This window comes from Odontesthes bonariensis, chromosome 4, assembly GCF_027942865.1.
Source record: "Odontesthes bonariensis isolate fOdoBon6 chromosome 4, fOdoBon6.hap1, whole genome shotgun sequence".
In the NCBI taxonomy this organism is placed as follows: Eukaryota; Metazoa; Chordata; class Actinopteri; order Atheriniformes; family Atherinopsidae; genus Odontesthes; species Odontesthes bonariensis.
In genome coordinates this window covers 3,610,351-3,628,376 of record NC_134509.1, presented here as the reverse complement: position 1 = coordinate 3,628,376, position 18,026 = coordinate 3,610,351, and the positions used below count along the sequence as shown (strand labels likewise).

At 41.3% G+C, this 18,026-nt stretch overlaps 1 protein-coding gene across 2 annotated transcripts in view; it reads right to left on the bottom strand.

Moving 5' to 3' along the window:
• The window catches only part of sh2d3a (SH2 domain containing 3A), a 32,446-nt gene extending 18,173 nt beyond the window's left edge, over positions 1-14,273 (bottom strand). Inside the window, exons 1-6 of one of the 2 annotated variants that reach the window (XM_075462530.1) lie at positions 14,078-14,273; positions 13,786-13,877; positions 13,566-13,683; positions 5,576-5,605; positions 5,418-5,479; positions 5,202-5,338 (exon numbers count right to left, since the gene is read on the bottom strand). In XM_075462530.1, the coding sequence (XP_075318645.1) occupies positions 5,202-5,338; positions 5,418-5,479; positions 5,576-5,605; positions 13,566-13,683; positions 13,786-13,875 (437 nt within the window). In that variant the 5' untranslated portion in view covers positions 13,876-13,877; positions 14,078-14,273. Of the gene's footprint in view, positions 1-3,008; positions 3,245-5,201; positions 5,339-5,417; positions 5,480-5,575; positions 5,606-13,565; positions 13,684-13,785; positions 13,878-14,077 lie in introns of those variants that run through there. The other variant, XM_075462531.1, reaches the window with a different exon arrangement.
• Positions 14,274-18,026: the final 3,753 nt, after the last annotated feature.

Below are 18,026 nucleotides of genomic sequence, written 5' to 3'. Positions count from 1 at the left end.
TTCTCAAAACACATCCGAATGACATGATTTTGATGTCAACTCAACGTATGTACTCCCAACATCCCGTAAATTGATCTAAAGTGCATTTTACTCCGGATTATCCCTTTAAGTGCTGACAACAAGCTGGATGGTCCCTCTCCTTTTTAGTCCTTAATTTCCCCTCAAAACAATTTCAAAATTCAATTCTTCTGGCTACAGAAGAAGAGTTTTCCACCTGTGTTCCACCCGGTGTTTCTGGATCGTGTTCATATAAGGCTTCTCCTTCACACGATAGAGCTTTTACCTGCATCTGTGGATGGCACTGTGGTCACAGACTATGATTTTTGGATGTGCCCATGCAGTGATGCCTGAGGGCCCGAAGATCATGGGCACCCCATATATTTTTCAGCCGTGCTCCTTTCATCCTTTGATTATATTATGTAGCGTTGAGATGATGGAATATTTAAATTATTCACACTTTTACGTTCAGGAACATCATTCTGAAATTGTGGAGCAATTTCTGGGCATTTTTCCTCAGAGTGTTAAACCCCTGTACATCTTTACTTCTGCCCAAGGTGCAATTTTTAAACCAAAACATGCTTTTTTAGAACCACTTTTCCAGTTTTTTTGTTGTCCCAGCTTTTTAAAAGGCGTTGCTGCCTCACTCAACATGTTTTCTATGTTCTACTAAGAGTTAAAAGTTGGGTTGAGAGATTTGCAAAACATTGTGTTCAGATTTGTATGCACAATTTTCCAAAGTGTCCAAACTTTGGGGTAATATATACTTTAAAGTGATATAACTCTTTATCTTTGTATCAGTTCAACATTATGGCAGTTTTGGATGACGTAGTTAATTTTGCTTTTAATAAGAACTCATTAAACTTCTTCAGTACTCCTATAAAAAGAGTTTCTTATTACATAAACAGGAATTAAAAAAAAAAAAAACTAGAAAAATGTCAGTTGTTTATCTTTAATGTTTCTTGAAATTAGTTTCTAGTTTATACTCCCTTACAACATTTCAGGAAGCCGTTTCAGAGACCTTTGCTGAAAATCAAGTAATGCCTTAAAACCAAAACATAACTTTATAAATCTGAACCACTCACAGTTTTAAAGAATAAATAAATAAAATTCAGTCGAAAATAAAAATCCATCATTTATCAATTTTCTAAGTTTTAAATGCAAATTGTAAACATAATGAAACACGTTCTGAAAACCGTCCATATGCTGTCAACATTTCAAAGTCCCCTGAGGCTGTTACATCCTCCTGAGCTCTGAAACAAACAACAAGGACATGACCTCCATATCTCCAGTGGTGCTTAAACTACTGGCCTTTCAGGGCCACCGTGCAGTCTCTGCCCAGCTGCCGCCTGAATACAGAACCAGGCAGTGGACCTCAGAGGACATTCAACCTCCTTCTGTTGAAACTCACTCTGAAAACACATTAGTAACAGCACCAACTTTAGTGCTTAAGGCGAGACACGGCGGGCAAAAACAGGGATTTTTCATGCAGTGGTCATAGATTTTGGGCCAGTCTACTCCTTCAATATGTGTTATTTCAAAACATAAATTAAAATGTTTATTTCATCACATTTTGTTTAATCGCGGCAGTACGTTTCGCCCAAATTGACCAAAATGAATTCCAATATTTAAATCTTTAAATGCCGTTTTCTCAAAATCAGTTATTTGTATTTTTCCAGTATCAATATCTCAGCCTATGGAGCACCTACTAACACCAAACTTTCCAGTTATACACTTAGCAGTATTCTGAAGATATTTACAGAAGGATTTGTTGATATATCATTCCTGGCCTGATTTATGTGACATTATAATAAAAAAATATGGCGAAAATTGATGTTTTTTAGGCTATGGGCTGTATATTTTGATTTCCTAGGAAATGAAAGCAGATATCCTGAAATCCCTCTGTAATTTTCTTTTCATTTTGTGTCTAAACAAAATGAAAATAGAATTTTGCACCTGGCTTTATCACATGTTCAGATCTATCTTCTGGAAATATATGCAAATGTGCGCATATTTAATGAGATAATGCCTAATTTGCATAATTAAACATCCAAATTTCTAAAACTTGCAATAAATTTGTTTTTCATACTTGTATAAGTAATCAACTGAGGAAGTTTCATGGTGATATCTATTATTTTAAAATATTACCCTATTCACCTGTAGTGTCTCGCCTTAAAGAAAGAAGGTCTTTCCATTCTCCATTTTCAGACCAAATTCAAAACGTTCTAAATCTAAATGTTATGGCTCCAAAATTTGAATTTTCTTTTTTATTATTAAGAAATTGCTTTCTTGATTGGGAAGATTGTACAAATGAATATTCAGAATTTCACAAAAGTCAGGACCGCAAATTTTATGGTTTCTTTTGTCTAAGCCACAGCCAAACATTTAAAAAATACACATAAACCTTACTCTGATTTAGCTGAATGCGTCGGAATAAACTGTTAAAAAGGCCCAAAAACACTCAGAGATCCAGAGGAATCACAGTTTAGAGATTTGCTATGAGGTAAAGAAGGTATAAGATCCTGTTTAAGGGGCGTTGGTCCAGGCAGCGCACCAGAAACACCTGTGCAATGATCTGAAGTGCCACTGTTGTGAAATGCAACACGACACCACACACTGCATTGTTTCTAACTATTTTCTGCAGACCGACCAGATACTTCATCTCTGTGATCTGACACTTGGAGTTATACCAACCGCTAACTGAGGCCAGCGCCATTAGGGCTGAAACCGAGCATATGAGTCCAAAGAGTCCAAATCTCACCGGTGCCAGAGAGTTGCGCAACAGGTAGCTGGAGGCTACAGGTAACAACAACCCGAAAGTAGAAGCGCTGCCCAGTACATTTGCTCGTAAAGATTTCAAACAGCTTGGTAAGTGGATCCAATGTTGGGGGAAAAAAAAAAAAAACAATCAATCAGTCTAAAGAAAAGTCCAAACTTGTAACATTCAGCGTTAATGAACCAAAGCGGCTCGTTGTTTTTTTAAAGTCAGAACCAGGCACCGTCCTTCCTACCTGTCTGTTGGAGTCACAGCTCATTCGTCCCGGGCATGTTCTACGGTTTGTGGTCCAAATCAACACCAACAGACAACAGCTGGGAAGCTGTAATGTTCTGCCTTCCCCCGCTGCGGTTCCTCCCTGCCCCCTGATCCTCTCCTTCCTCTCCTCCCCGGGTAGAGGCGGACGAGTTCCCACAAGTTCTTCCGAGCGCTCCTTCTCCCCGCCCCAAGCGCCGGTGCTGAAGCAGCACCAGCTATCTGTCTGGCATTCCCCAGATACCAACGCAGGCAGAGCTGACACTTCCACCTGGCCACAGTCAAGACAATACCCCGCCTTTGTAGGCAGGTAGCAGGACCCATAGTTCAGAAACTATGGTTTCAGGACGGCGCATTCCATCACAGGTAAGTTCAGTTGGCTTTACGCGGAAAGACAGAGCATGAATGTAAAATGTTGGTGTTGGCCACATGTACACAGGAAAACAAAAATACCTGTGGCCAAATAAAACCATGAGCTGTTGACCTCCACAGCGAAGTGATGAAGAGACTCTGTGAAGCTATAAGGCTCATTTTACAGACTTTAACCCACTTTTCTCTTTAGAAGGAGAGACTGTAAATCAATATCTAGTTTTTCTGACAGATGAGCGTGATGGCAGCTGTCTCTTTCAGTGTGACAATAATCCCATCCATAGGGAATCAAGTGACTTAAAGGGATAGTTCGCCTCTTTTAACATGAAGCTGTGTGACATCCCATATCAGCAACATCATTTCTGAACATCTTCTTACCCCTTGCTGCGTCCTGTGAGCAGAGTTCCAGCCTCGTTTTGGTGTTGATGAAGGTAGTCCGGCTAGTTGGCTGGGGTTTAAAAAAATAAAGCGTTTTGCTTCTCAGAACAATATGCGTTCATCAGAGTAATACATTTGCATCACAAAATGGTTCTCCAGGAAAAAGTCAGAACTCACAATCTCTTGGCCCTATTTCCTCTCCCTTCGTATCACTGCCTGCTGCCGCCTGCCGACAGCCGCGCCTGTTACGGTGTTTGCTGCTCGGAAGGCAAGGCATCTTTATTTATATAGCGCATTTCATACCACAGGCAACTCAATGTGCTTTACATAAGGACAAGGCATTTAAAATAACAGCATAAAGCATCATAAAAACAAGCAATTTAAATAGAAAAAAATAGAATAAAAATTAAAACACAGTTAAAAGCAATCAAAGAAGAGGGGGAAAAGAAAAATATAAACTCAACCATAAGCACACCGAAAGAGAAATGTTTTTAACCTGCATTTAAAGCAGGGGAAGCAGGGGACTGCTCGGTCTGCACAGCAGGCAGTGATACGAAGGGAGAGAAAATAGGGCCAACCGATTGTGAGGTCTGACTTTTTCCTGGAGAACCATTTTGTGATGCAAATGTATTACTCTGTTGAACGCATATTGTTCTGAGAAGCAAAACGCTTTATTTTTTAAACCCCAGCCAACTAGCCGGACTACCTTCATCAACACCAAAACGAGGCTGGAACTCTGCTCACAGGACGCAGCAGGGGGTAAGAAGATGTTCATAAATGATGTTGCTGATATGGGATGTCACACAGCTTCATGTCAAAAGAGGCGAACTGTCCCTTTAATGACTCTGTGAATCAAATGTTGCAACCCTCACAGTCACCAGATCTCATTCAAGGTAAGCAGCTTTGGGTTAGGGTTAAAAATCTCTCCCCACGCTATCTTTTAAAAGGTGTTAAATGTCTTCAGCAAAGTTCCACAGACTTGTAGACTCAGTTATTGGGCATCGTGGAGTTTTTCTGACTTTTAATGTTGAAGACGGCACTGAACCTGGACATCTGGACTTCAGGTTAAACAGCTTTGTCTCTCAGTCCTTGACCTTTCATCAGAAAAAGTGTGATCTGAATGTGAAAGTCTCAACGTGTGTTGTTTAATGTGTAAGTTGTGTTCTTTCTTTCTTTCTTTCTTTCTTTCTTGATGAAAGTGCTCCATGAAATCGTGACATTCGTCTCTACAAAAGCTTTCTATTCGGGGCCTTTTCAGTCTGTTTACAGTAGGACCGATCGTTGGCTTCACCTGATAAAGTCTAAACAGCTTTATGAGACACCAGTTAACGATTAGCCAGAGCACCCAGGGAAAGTTCACCTTCTTCTCAAACCTACAGACGATATCACACTCTTTTAATGAAACACACGCTGGGGGCAAGCCTACCTGTGCTTGCTGTCCTGGTTGATGGCGTTGACCTCCTCCAGGGGCCGGAGCTGTGAGCAGGAAGCAGACAGTCGGTGTTTCTTATCAGCACGTTGGAGGCGGAGAACGCTCTGACGAAACAGATCCTTCGGCTTCTCCTGCGGGAAGTGGAAGAGATGTGAATAATTCTTTCAGGTTAAAGAATCTGCACCACTGCCAGTTTCCTCGCAGCCTCACCGGATCCAGAGATGATCCCAGGGAGTATTTTCGGCTGGCCCTGCGCTTCACGACCTGCACATCTGAGAGGACAAAAAGTCACTTTAAAGGAATAGTTTGACACATTAGAATATGTGCACAGAGAGTTAAAGATAATGGGGGAAAAAAAGGATCCGTACCACTGTCATATCTGTCTGTGATAAATGAAGCTATAATAAAAAAGAAACACATGGTTAAGAAGCAGCATTTAGCTGTTATGCTGCAAACAAGTGGAACAAACTGCCAGTGGAGATTAAACTTTCACCAAATGGAGACATTTTTAAATCCAGGTTAAAAACATTTCTGTTATCATGTGTCTATGCATGAAATCTGCACGATATCTTTGAACTTATCTTGACTGTTGCTTGTTTTTAAATTCATTTAAATGATTTTATTTATTTCTCTTTATATTCTTTTATGTATTTTTAATGCTTCTTCCACTCCCTGCTGCAATGCTTTTATTTTATGTGAAGCACTTTGAATTGTTCTGTACATGAAATGTGCTATATAAATAAATTTAATTTGATTTGATTTGATAATTGTGCTGCTTTTTACATTAAAAGTAGTGTTTTTAAATGGAAGTACACTTGCTAAAACAAACTAATGTATTTCCTCTCTGCTCTGAGGACTACAGTGTACTCAGAATCATCCCAGTACGGCATTCCACTGTATTCTGCAGGCTTTTGATAGCCTGACTACGTCATACTCACGATTCTAGTCAGAATGTGAGTCTGATACCGCTCAATAGAGATTCGGGTATGGGGCGTGTTTCAACCGAACCAGGAGAAAAAATGCCTCTTCGCTCAAGTGGATAGACCTACAACCAATCAGAGCAACGTAGTATGTGACGTAGATTAAGCGACACACACTTGTTGTAGGAAGGACGGCAAAAACATCTTTTCTATCGATAAAAGCCTTTATCGCGTTCCTCTGTTCGTCTTTCAAAATTAATGCAATGTGGAGATCCTGTAGAACAGACTTGATGGCAGAATCTACACGCCCTAGCTCTCCAGCGGCAGCCGTGTTCAGCTCTGTAGTGACGTAGTCGATAATGTCCCTGTTGATCATCTGTCCATCATCGTATAAAGCCCGCCCTGGCAATCTGATTGGTCCGACCAATTCTTGGTCGGGCATAATGATTTCCCAACTGAGCAGAGCCAGACCGAACTTCCCGACCAAAACTTTTATGGGCGGGGCTAAGTTCGGCTGGCACCCAGGCTAGGCTTTTGACCCCAGTTTTGGAAAATCAAGACTTTCTCAGATAATCAGAGTACTTTATGCTTTTGACTGGACCGTGGACATCGGCTCCACACAGCACCACTGAGAGTGAGCCGTCAGCTGTCTTTAGCAAAACTAAAAACTGATCAATCTCTTCCCTGGAAGTTGATTCTGTCAGTGTTGGACTCTCCGTGTGAGGCATTATGGTCGATCAATGTCAAAAAGAGAGCTGAGCCCACCCTCCCAGTTCTGTCACCGTCACTGAATATTGGCACGTGCACCCGGGAGTTGTGTTCATGTCAGTGTAGATTGCTGTCAGAGACAAAAATACCCTCGACTACTGCAGTCACTCGACGCTGGACCGAATACTGAGTAGAAATAGGTTTTGAGGGTCATTTGTTTGGGTTTTGTCGTTGGCTTGAGCTCGGCTGGCTTATACATGTAATTACATTATGTAAAAAATGTTACGGTTTTATGTTTTAGACTATAATAAAGTAATCCCAATGGTCCTTCCCCGGAACCTGTGGAAGCAGGTTCAACATATCCACGGTATCTTTAGGCGATCAAGTTGAACTAACCCCAGCAACGGTGTTCTCACTAAGCGCTACTATGACGTTGGTTATCAACTCAACTCAGGTTTTCTGACTGTGGATGTTTGGCGCTTATGTAAAATTGGTTGGAGTAGGCATCAGGTGACCAATCACAAATTGGAGGTCTAGTCAGCAGCACGGTGGCTGTGGCAAAAGCAGGAAGGAAAGCTGACAAAAAATAATGTAGGCAGCACTGAAAGGATCAGATTATTGGCTAAATTACAATCAGACTGAGTTATTAAGTGCATGTAGACACCTTAATCTGACTAAGAACTGGATCGGATCGGATTCAGACCCTGAGATAACTGGGTTGAAAGTCACTCTAAACCTGCTTGTAGACGCTGAAGCACGTGGTGAATCAGACTTTGCGTTCTGCGCATGCTCCAGATGTTTTCCCGGGGTCGTGACCCGGAAGTCAAAGGAGACGATATTCCTGTTGTTGTCGCCGTCAGAAAGAAACAAACAACGCGATGGAGAATGCTCCGTTGGGCATCGAGTTTGTGCAACAAGCAGCTCATCACAGACCAAATGTAGAGGGACGTAGCTTCATCTGGCTCTGCGTTCTCCATCTTTCTCCAATGCCTGAGTTTGTTGTTGTTGTTGGTGGTGAAGAGGTCAACAGGAAGTGGCTCTATTAGCAACAGCTGGAATGGGTACAGCGCCACCTATCATACCGGGGTATGACACGCTTTGTGCCTCTGATCCCATTCATTCACTGCCATATATCCAAGGAGAATTACCCTCGCTCAGCTCATTCTGATTGTAATTTAGCCAATAATCCGATCCTTTCAGCGCCATGTGACCCCACTGAGTGTGAATGCATAAATCTATAAGCTGATCAATATACAAACTTTTTGCAAATTTCATTCTCTGCACACTCGTACATTGCATGAAAAAAGAAGGGAATCTTTTATATTTTACTACTGATTTTGATAAATAAAAGTTCCAACTCTTTAAAAAGTCAGCAGGGAACGAGCTTTAGGGTAATCAGTCTGTTTCAGACAACAAGCTTTCTCTTTGGCTAACACTTTTCTTGCAAAGATGCTTCTAAGTGAAAGTCAAACTGCATAACTGAGTCGGACAAAGATTCTGATTCTGACAGCATCAAATATATTTGACGTGTGTTGATCTCTTCACCCAGCATGTTAGCTTTGGTGACACATGCTATTAAGTTGGGAACCAGCTTTGTGGTGCTGAAAATCCAGAGCTGAATCCACTTACCCTGTTTTCTAGAACCAGGTCCCCTGGTCCCTGGTCAAATTAGGTTAACAGACCATCAAATGAACACAATACCAAACATATTGCACAGTGTCTTTATTTGTTTGATGAAAACTAAGTCAAAATGCAAAAGCAGCATGTGAAAAACTAAGTACACTCCATGATGCAACAGCTTGTAGGACCACATTTAGCAACAATAGAATCAACTAATCATTTCTCTCACTTCAGGAAGATGGACTCAGAATAGTTTGGAAATAACCAAATAACCTTTCCCAGATTGATAGGCAGCAATGTTTTCTCCTGTAAGATAATTGCTGGTGTTTACACACACCTGGATGCTCCAAAACTTCCACGTTTATAGAAGTGCTCACGCTTGATGATGATCAATGAGTGAAGCGTATTTGATTAAGCAGCACCTGGTTGCTAATCAACCTCTTAAATCATATAGAAGCAGAAGGGTGTCCTTACTTTTTTCCACACACCTCTTTTGCATTCGGCTTAGTTGTTGTAGACTAGAAAACGACACGATATGTAATGTATTGTTCTTCTTTTTAAGACCTGACTTGGACCAGATGATTTTTTAAAAAACCTTCCACTCCACTCGATTTAAACCGTGAGACATTGATTAACGCGCGACGATTGTTGGGGGCTTTCTCTCTGTTCACATTAAACCTCTTTCAGTAACATCAACACATTAATAAAAACGGCGAGTAGCATTTGACTTGATGAACCGGCTTAGTGTGCTCAGCATAGATGATCACAGCAGATACTGAGCTCTTCACAGTGAGGGCACTCACAGGAGGGTTGTCTTTGGTTTCAGTTAATAGATTAGAAAACACATAACCTTGAACAAACAAACATCTGAAATGAACCCATATTTCAAAATCTGACATAGATGAGAAATAATAGAAGCAAGTACCCTTCACTGACACCATTAAAGTATTCGATAGATTTTTTTTCTCAACGTCTTTATAGACGGTGATAGCGAGTACTTTTTCAAGAGAAATGTGCCAATTACTGAAGGCTGGCATCATCTCTCTGGTCAGGTTTTTTTTAACCTGTTTCTTCTTTTTTTTTTTTGTTAATGGGTTTTTTTTTTATCAGACCATTTACAAATGTATCTACCATTGAAGCCCAATAGTAACAGTGCACAATGTTCTTTGTTTAATTGTATTGCTGATATTAAGCAGTGGTTTGCCCAAAAGTTTCTTCATTTAAATGATGACAGAACTGAATGCATTGTGTTTGGGGACACTGTGACGGCTGGCTTTGGCACTTCATCTTTAAAGCTCAGTTCATCCGTCAGAAATCTGGGAGTGACCTTTGACAGTCATCTGAGGTTGGACAAACAAATTAACAATGTCGTCAGGACTAGTTTTTTCCAGCTGCGTCTCCCAGAGATGGGACTCAAGTCACTGTGACTTGGACTCGAGTCGACTCGAGTCGCTGTTTTGATGACTTGTGACTTGACATAAAATAAAAGACTTGAGACTCGACTCGGACTTGGAAGTTAAAGACTCGGCACTTGACTTGAGACACGATGACTTGAATGACTTGAGTGTTAAGCATCTACAAAACTTTGTTTTTCATTTGAAGATCCATTCTGACCAGTAAGTGCTCGTCAAATTAGCTAATATTATCCTGTTAGCCTAGTCGGTTGTTAGCTAACGTTAGCTTGATATGATACGGGGTGGACAGGTTGGACACATTGGCCAATGATGTTTACTGACAGTTACTTATATCTTTGTGTTTTCACTTTATTAAGATCAGATTCTGCAGGTAAAATTGCAATAATAAGGTGACTTGACTTGCCCAAGAAAAAATTACTTGAGACTTGCACATGTGTGACTTGGTCCCATCTCTGGCGTCTCCTGGCCAAAGTTAAAATGTCTTTAAGTTGTCATGACCTTGAGAAAGCCATCCATGCCCTAATAAGTTCAAGGTCAGACTGTTTTAAGGCTCTTTATGTGGGCGTCTCCCAGTCTTCTCTCAGCCGCCTTCAGCTGGTGCAGAACGCTGCTGCCCGTCTTTTTACCAACACAAACAGACGTGTGCACATCACTCCTGTTCTTAACTCCCTCCATCGGCTTCCTGTCCTTTAGAGAACTGATTTTAAACTTTTAATGTTTGCTTTTAAAGCTCCTAACGGCCTCGCCCCGTCGTATTTATCTGAGCTTTTAACAGTCCTGGTAGAGCCCTGAGGTCAACAGATCAGTTTCTGCTGGAAGTGCCCAGAGGTCCGTTTCACGAAGCAGGTTTAGTGAAAACTCTGAGTTGATTAACCCTGAAATGAGGGAAACTCTGAGTTTTCCGTCTCACAAAGGGAGGTAACTCAACCCCGAGAAAGAGGGGTAACTCTACCCTGTTTCACAAAGACAGGTAACTTAAAGGAAAACGTCGGAAAATTTAAATTTTCCTATTTTCCCTGACACCTGTCCCCCAAAATCGATTTCTCACACTGTTTTACATTATTCAACCCATAACCTTGCGCTCCCAGATTTTTTCACTTCTGACCATGGGCGCAGCCATGTCAGACCCTTGTAGGTCCCGTCCTGCGACTCATATTTATCCCTGATCGCCCACACCGCACAGGAGGGAATCACTCTTCGGAAGCGCTTCCCAAGTCTCCCATGGAGAAAGTAGGTCACCTGCCAGTAGGCCTGGAAACGGTACACAAGGTTGGGCATGGGGTCCGGAAACGCCTCACGGCTCGTGGATACAACCGGTGAGTCGTTAGCATTTGGCGGCGGTGCCGCGGCTGCTGCGACAGCCACTTGTCCATCCTTATTTTTAGCCTTATCCGACCATCTCGGCTGATGGCTATAAGCTAACATAACTTGGATCGAGAGGCTGATCATGATCTGACTCGGACTCAGGCGAAACTTCGCATTCTATCTCCGGGTCCGAGTCAGACCAAGACAGTTCGTAAGTCTCTTCCATTGCTGTAGAAAAAATGTTTGCATTTCTGACGTCATGTTGAGTGAACATGGCAGCGCTAGGGAGGGAGAGCCAGAGCGGTATAACTTGAATTTCAAACATTCGCGAATGTTACTCTCTCGGGCTGACAAATGTAAACAAGGTGAGAAATTGATTTTGGGGAACATGTAACCTCTTGGTCAGTTACCGTAGTAACAGACTCTCTGAACCTAACCTGGTCGGGACCAGGTTTTATTCAAGAAACCTCGAGTTTCTCTCTGTCTCCGCCCTCTTTCAGACACACACGCCATTTGATTTCCTCATTCATTCTCTCAGCAGAGCGAGGTCTTCTACTTCTAGAAGTCCATCAGGCCCAGCAGGAGGCGACTTTTTTCACCAACATGTCCTTTTGACAACGATCCCGTGGATGAAGGTGCAGCATTATTGCGCAGAGAAATAAATATTCGTCGGAGATGGTTATCAGACCGCGCATAGATGTTTGCATTTACAGACAATTATCTTTTTGAGCGGCACCATCAGAATGTGTTGGGACAAAAGAAAAAAAGACATAAAAGACAAATAAATATTTGTATGAATAGGCTTAAAAAAGACAGACAGAACATGATATAGATGATGACTCTAAATTGTCCTTCGGAGTGACTGTGAGTGTGTATGGTTGTTTGTCTCGTTTGTCTCTATGTGGCCCTGTGATGGACTGGCGGCCTGTCCAGGGTGTACCCCGCCTCTTGCCCATTGACCGCTGGGATAGGCTCCAGCCTCCCCGCGACCCGACTGACGGATTCAGCGGTATAGATAATGGATGGATGGATGATATAGATGAGAAGACATAGTTTATGTGTGTGAAAACAGCATTATGTTGGGAATAAAATAACTGCACAGTCAAATAGCCACTTAATATTTACTTTACAGTGTAAAACATGATCAAAATGAGGTACCTCCATGCCGAGGTCTCACCTGTTTGAACAATGTTTTTATATTTCATCTTAAACTGGTGCCAAGTGCGCTTCTCTCCTGCGGGATTGCACCTAAATGAAATAAATGAATGGGCTACCATTCAAGCAGTTTCCCTGTACTATTATTGTGATTGCAAAGGACTACATTTAAACTTACACTTTTGCTGCTGCAACGGTGTTGCACTTATTTCTAAAAACGTATTGAAACTTGCCGTATGAGCGCATTAAGATTTCCAATTCGAGGTTGGTGAAAAACGTAGCCCCTCCTCTTCCCCGTTGCCAAGGTGACTCGTCGAATTGGGGCTCCATTGATGATGGCTTTTTAAAGTTGTGGTGCACGCGCTAAACTCAAGGTGAACTTACTCAGAGTTGATTAACCTCACTCAAATCAGCGTTTCTGGGACCGAAAACTCAGGGTTTTCTATCTCAGAGTAGATCAACTCAGAGATCAGGAACAGACTCAGAGTTGGTTGAACCTGCTACGTGAAACGGACCCCAGGTCAGAATACAAACCATGGGGTGAGCGAGCCTTTTCCCAAAAATGCCCCCAGGCTCTGGAATAAGCCCCCCGTCCAGCTGCGTCTTATTTCTGACCTGGGCCTCTTCAGATCCAGGCTAAAAACCTACTTATTTAGGATGGCTTTAATACCCAGTAGTATGATGACACTTTTATCTTATTTTATCTTATTCAATTTTGTTATATTTTGTTGCTTTCACTGTTGTTTTATTGTTTTTATTGGTTTTTCCTTCTTCTTCTCTTTATTTATTACCTGCTGTAAAGCACTTTGGTACACCGTAAGGATGGGCTGTAAAGGGCTGTAGAAATAAAGTACATTTACATTTACATTCTTCCACAATAAACCCCCGTCTCTTCTGTTCTTTGAGTAATGATGTATAGCTTTAGCATCTGATGAGAGGGGATTTTATAACCGCATTAATTAGTGAGATGCGACATACGACCATTCATTTCAACCACAGAGGTAAAACTTCCGCTCGTTTTAAGGCTGCCGTCATCGCAATTGATTTTTTTGTTTCAGTGCTGAATATTTACAGCAGCAATATTTCAGCAAAAGTAAATGTGTTTTTACACATTAGCTCTAAACCGTAGGAGCCAGTTGAGTTCTGAAGCCCGTTAAGTTCAGCCGAGGATCCAACAGAACAATAAACCTAACAAATATCTGCCCATCTTTGTGTGCATGTGTCCTGTGTGTCACCAGAGTGTGTGTCCAGCCTCTGCCGATGTCTTGAAAGCTGAGACAGAATGTTTTTTCTGTGCGTTGCATCTTCAACTCCTGCATCCTTCAGCTCTCCATCTGTTACGTTTAGTAAACCCTGCGGAGAAACAACAACAAGGGAGAAGCCCAACTGAGAATTGTGAAGATTCGGTGACAGAATCAAAGAAACGCAGAGACAGACTTTTGAACATTCACACACCTCGAGACCATAATATTCCCTCTCTAGTGTTTTGGTGTACTGGGGCAGGCCAATCTGTCTCAGCCACCAGGCGATAGAGCGATTATTCATGTCTAAACGGCAAAGGGAAAATAGATACAGATTACATACCAGAACAACTGCTTACACATGCATGTTTGTACATGTTTCTGTGCGTAAGAGTGTCAAGAGAAGACAAATGAAGTATCTGCAGGACAAGAGCTTACTTTTAAACACTCAAGCAGAGAGTCTTAGCATTATTTGTCTTGCAGGGGCTACAGAATGTAACACCTACCTGTTTAGAGGATCCACCGTTGCACTCTGGGATTTGTTTTTTTCTGTTGGATTTCTTTCTTATCTCTCTTTTCCAATGTTTCCCTCCTCCTTTGCAGCTGCTCTAATCTGGTTTACCTCTATCACTTTCTCTTTGTGGTGACAGTGGAAGCCCGCTCCCCCTCAAACCTGCTGGGTCACCTGAAAAAAAGCCAATCAGATTTTACAGTGGGCACGCAGCCCCCCCACCGAATAGATCAGCAAATCACAGCCCAGGAATTACAGTGAGCTCTCTGGAGGTTGGAGGGAGCAGGTATAAGCATGTCAGAGGGGCGTTAAAATGTTATGCAGCTGTCAGCATGTCAAGTCAGAGATAGGTATGTGTGCACAGTGCTGAGCTGTCCAAACTCTCTGTTCCTCCAGCAACAGGAGAGAGTTGGAGATGCAGTTCAGAAAAAAAGGGATGTTGTGTGTAAGAGTGACACCTAGTGCTGAAATAAAAGTGGCAGAGTCCTTCCAACTTTTTGACACCTAAAGGTCTGTTTAGTAGGCTGGATAATTTGCACAAAGCTGCATGATCTCTGTCAGGACTATAGAGAGTTTATTAAGTGTCATTCCATGTGAAAAAGAAGGCAAAGACGTTTTCGAGAAAGCAAAGGGAAGTGACACCACGCTTGTGAAATCATTTATAGTCATATCGCACATTGCAGTTAATGAATTTCCCCCATTAGTCACACCATTTATAAAAGCTGCCTTCATGATGAAATCTCTCACCAGATACTTAAAATGTTATAGTGCCATCATTTGTTCTGTTGCTTTTCTGACATACAGCTGACACCCCCCCCCCACAAAAAGTTCCACATGAGATCCAAATCAAAAGAAGGTGCATCTCACCCTCATTCTCAGAAACAACTCCACCCCGTCCTCACTCTCCCTGATTCCGAAAAACTTGTCCACGCCGTTGTCTCCTCCAGGCTGGACTACTGCAAAGCACTCCTCATCGGGATCCCCGGCAAGAACCTCCAGCAGCTGCAGTATATTCAGAACTGTGCTGCCAGGATCCTGATGGGGGTGCAGAAGGACCACCACATCACACCCATCCTCAAATCCCTCCATTGGCTTCCTGTCCAGTACAGCAGTGTTTCCCAACCTTTTTTGGCCTGAGTACCCCCTCACACATACAACGCGTGCGATGATTCTCCAAAAGTAGAGCAACACAGTGGTTATTACATGAAAATCATTTTATTTAATATCCTTAACTTGAACATAAAATTTTCAGGCTTTCTCTCTCTTTTTTTTAACCTCAGTTGAATTCAACATAAGAATAAAAAACATTTTCTTGAAATATAAATAATGAACCAAAATAGTATAAATACTAAATCAAAATAATCTTCCTTTGTTATCTAACTTAAACAAGTAACATTTCTCTTTTTTTTAAGAATACATGAACATAACTCATTTCTCTCTCTTTTTAAGAATACATGAACAGGCCTAACTCATGTAACATTCATCACAAAACTGGAGTCTCCTTCATAAACAGTCCTCCATAAAAGTGCTTTTTAATAGTTAATATCTTTAAAATTGTGTTAAATAAATAGCATATTACTAAATTCCACAGCAGACATTATTTTGTCCACATAGTACGAGCTTGGGACTAAACACTTTTGTGTGACGCCTTAAAAAAAAAAAAAAAACTCCCCGTGCACCGCGTACCCCCTGCAGTACCTCTGCGTACCCCTAGGGGTATGCGTACCCCCGGTTGGGAAACACTGCAGTACAGGATCGAATTCAAGATTTCCCTTCTGTCCCACCAGTCATCTCCGCTCTGGACAGGCCAATCTCCTCCAGCTCCAGAGGACAAGGCTCAGGACTATGGGCGACTGCGCCTTGAGCTCAGCTGCACCAAAGGCCGGATTAACCATAGGGGCAATTGGGCAATTGTCCAGGGGCCCTCGACCTCTAAGGGGCCCAGGGCAGTGAGGGCACAAACAAAATAACTGATTATCTCTCGCTTACATGTTAAACTGTCCACCGGAGCCGTTGCGCTGCACAGAATCTCTGCCCCTGGCTTCCTGTGACCCTCTTCCATTGGTCGGCCCGCATGAGGTGGGTCAAAGGTGACGCCAATCAACGGGTTGCGTGATGTCAAGCATCTGTACACAATTCAAAAAATGCAAACATGGAGAAGCTAAGTTGGAGCGCTAAATGGAAATTAAAAAAGGAGAAGGACATCAGAAACACAGAAAATGGAATGTGTATACCGAAAATAGGTCATTTCTTCACCATAACTTGATTGTCCTCGTCTTGTCTGTGGACTTCCTCTGTGATGTCTCTATCAGTTCAATACATTTGTGTTGGGAATAGGTGTTGTTAAATAAATATCAGATGCTTTGAAAGTAGTTGCTTATTCCTTTTTTTGTGAAAATGGAGGACACTTCCTTCCCTCTCTGTGTAGTGGGTCAATTTTGTCAGATTATACTGATGCTGATGTGTTTTGTTTTCATAACATCACATGTGAGTGAGTGGCCTTGACAAGAGGTAAATTTGTAGTTCAATGAGCATTTGCACATCTGTACATCAAAATGCACTTGATGACAGTTAGTTATTAGAAGTACTGAGTATATTTACTGTATATTACTGTCATTTATTCTGTATTTTGCCAGATTGTGGTGTTCCTGGGGTCGTGATCATGGGGCCCTTGACTATTGCTGCCCAGGGTACAGTGAAGTGTTAATCTGGCCCTGTGGAATGGCCTCCCTGACCATCTAAGGGCACCACAGACTGTGGATTCTTTAAAAAAAAAAAAAAAGGCCTAAAAACTAAAAAACCTTTTTTGAAAAGTCTTTAGCTTAACTGAAACTAAATCTTAAAATTCTTTTTCTGTTTGTTTATATGCTTTGTTTTGTTTTTTAAATGCTAGTTTTAAAATGTAGCACTCTGAGGTCATTAAGTTGATGTAAAGTGCTTTATAAATAAAATATATTATCATTATTATTATCATTCTTTGTGTGTCAGCTATCTTTGGTTCACTATCTCATCCTCATATCTTTTATGTGTAAAGCGAGACTTTGCAGCTTTTCAAAGAAGGAATAACGCACAGAATTCCCCCCCAGGAATCACTTTTCAGTTTTTGCAACTTTGCTATGTTACATGATGTGGACCAGCTGTATATGATGCTGATTGTCGCTGTATAATGGACACTGAGATACTTTCCTTTGTGAGAAAGAGAATGACTTTGCAATATAACAGGTAACATAACATAACCTTCCATTTGTGGCCACGGTGAACACTGTTTTGACAGAGATTCACAGGCACAGTTTATATGATTAACTGAGCTTTTGAATGTCAAGATCTTTTCATCCAAATGGAAAAGAAAACCCATCACAGGCAGACCCTTTACACGGAGGAAGTTTCAGTTTAAAACTAATTCTGCACCCTCTAAATGTTGAAATTCGATGAGTTCGATTCAGCTTTTTTTTTTAAATATATTAATAAAACTTAGCAGAAACATACCTCCACCTTTCAGCATGTTTAATACTATAAAAGGGCTGTGAGAAATCCCTTGAAATAAATCCTGCTATATATATATTTTTTAAACTATTTGCATCTAAAATGAATTTGCATCCAAATGTATTAAACTGATCCCAGAATACTTCAGAGAAAAAATATGTTTCTTTAAGCAATTAGAAAAAGTGTAAAGCTGGGAAATAAAACCAGTATAAACACAGATAACTGTGCAGCATCAGACATCACACAGGTATGATAGTAATTATGATATGTAATTATAGTGTAAAAAAAATAAAAACTTACTATGCACAAAGTGCCACTGCATAGCTACACAATCTGGCTGAAGGAGATGTAGCTAATCTTTACTATTTTACTTTTGGATGCTTAATCTATAATCATTAATCATGACATTGGTCATTTGTCTTACATGCAGGATCAGCAATAAGTAAAAAAAATCTGAATAA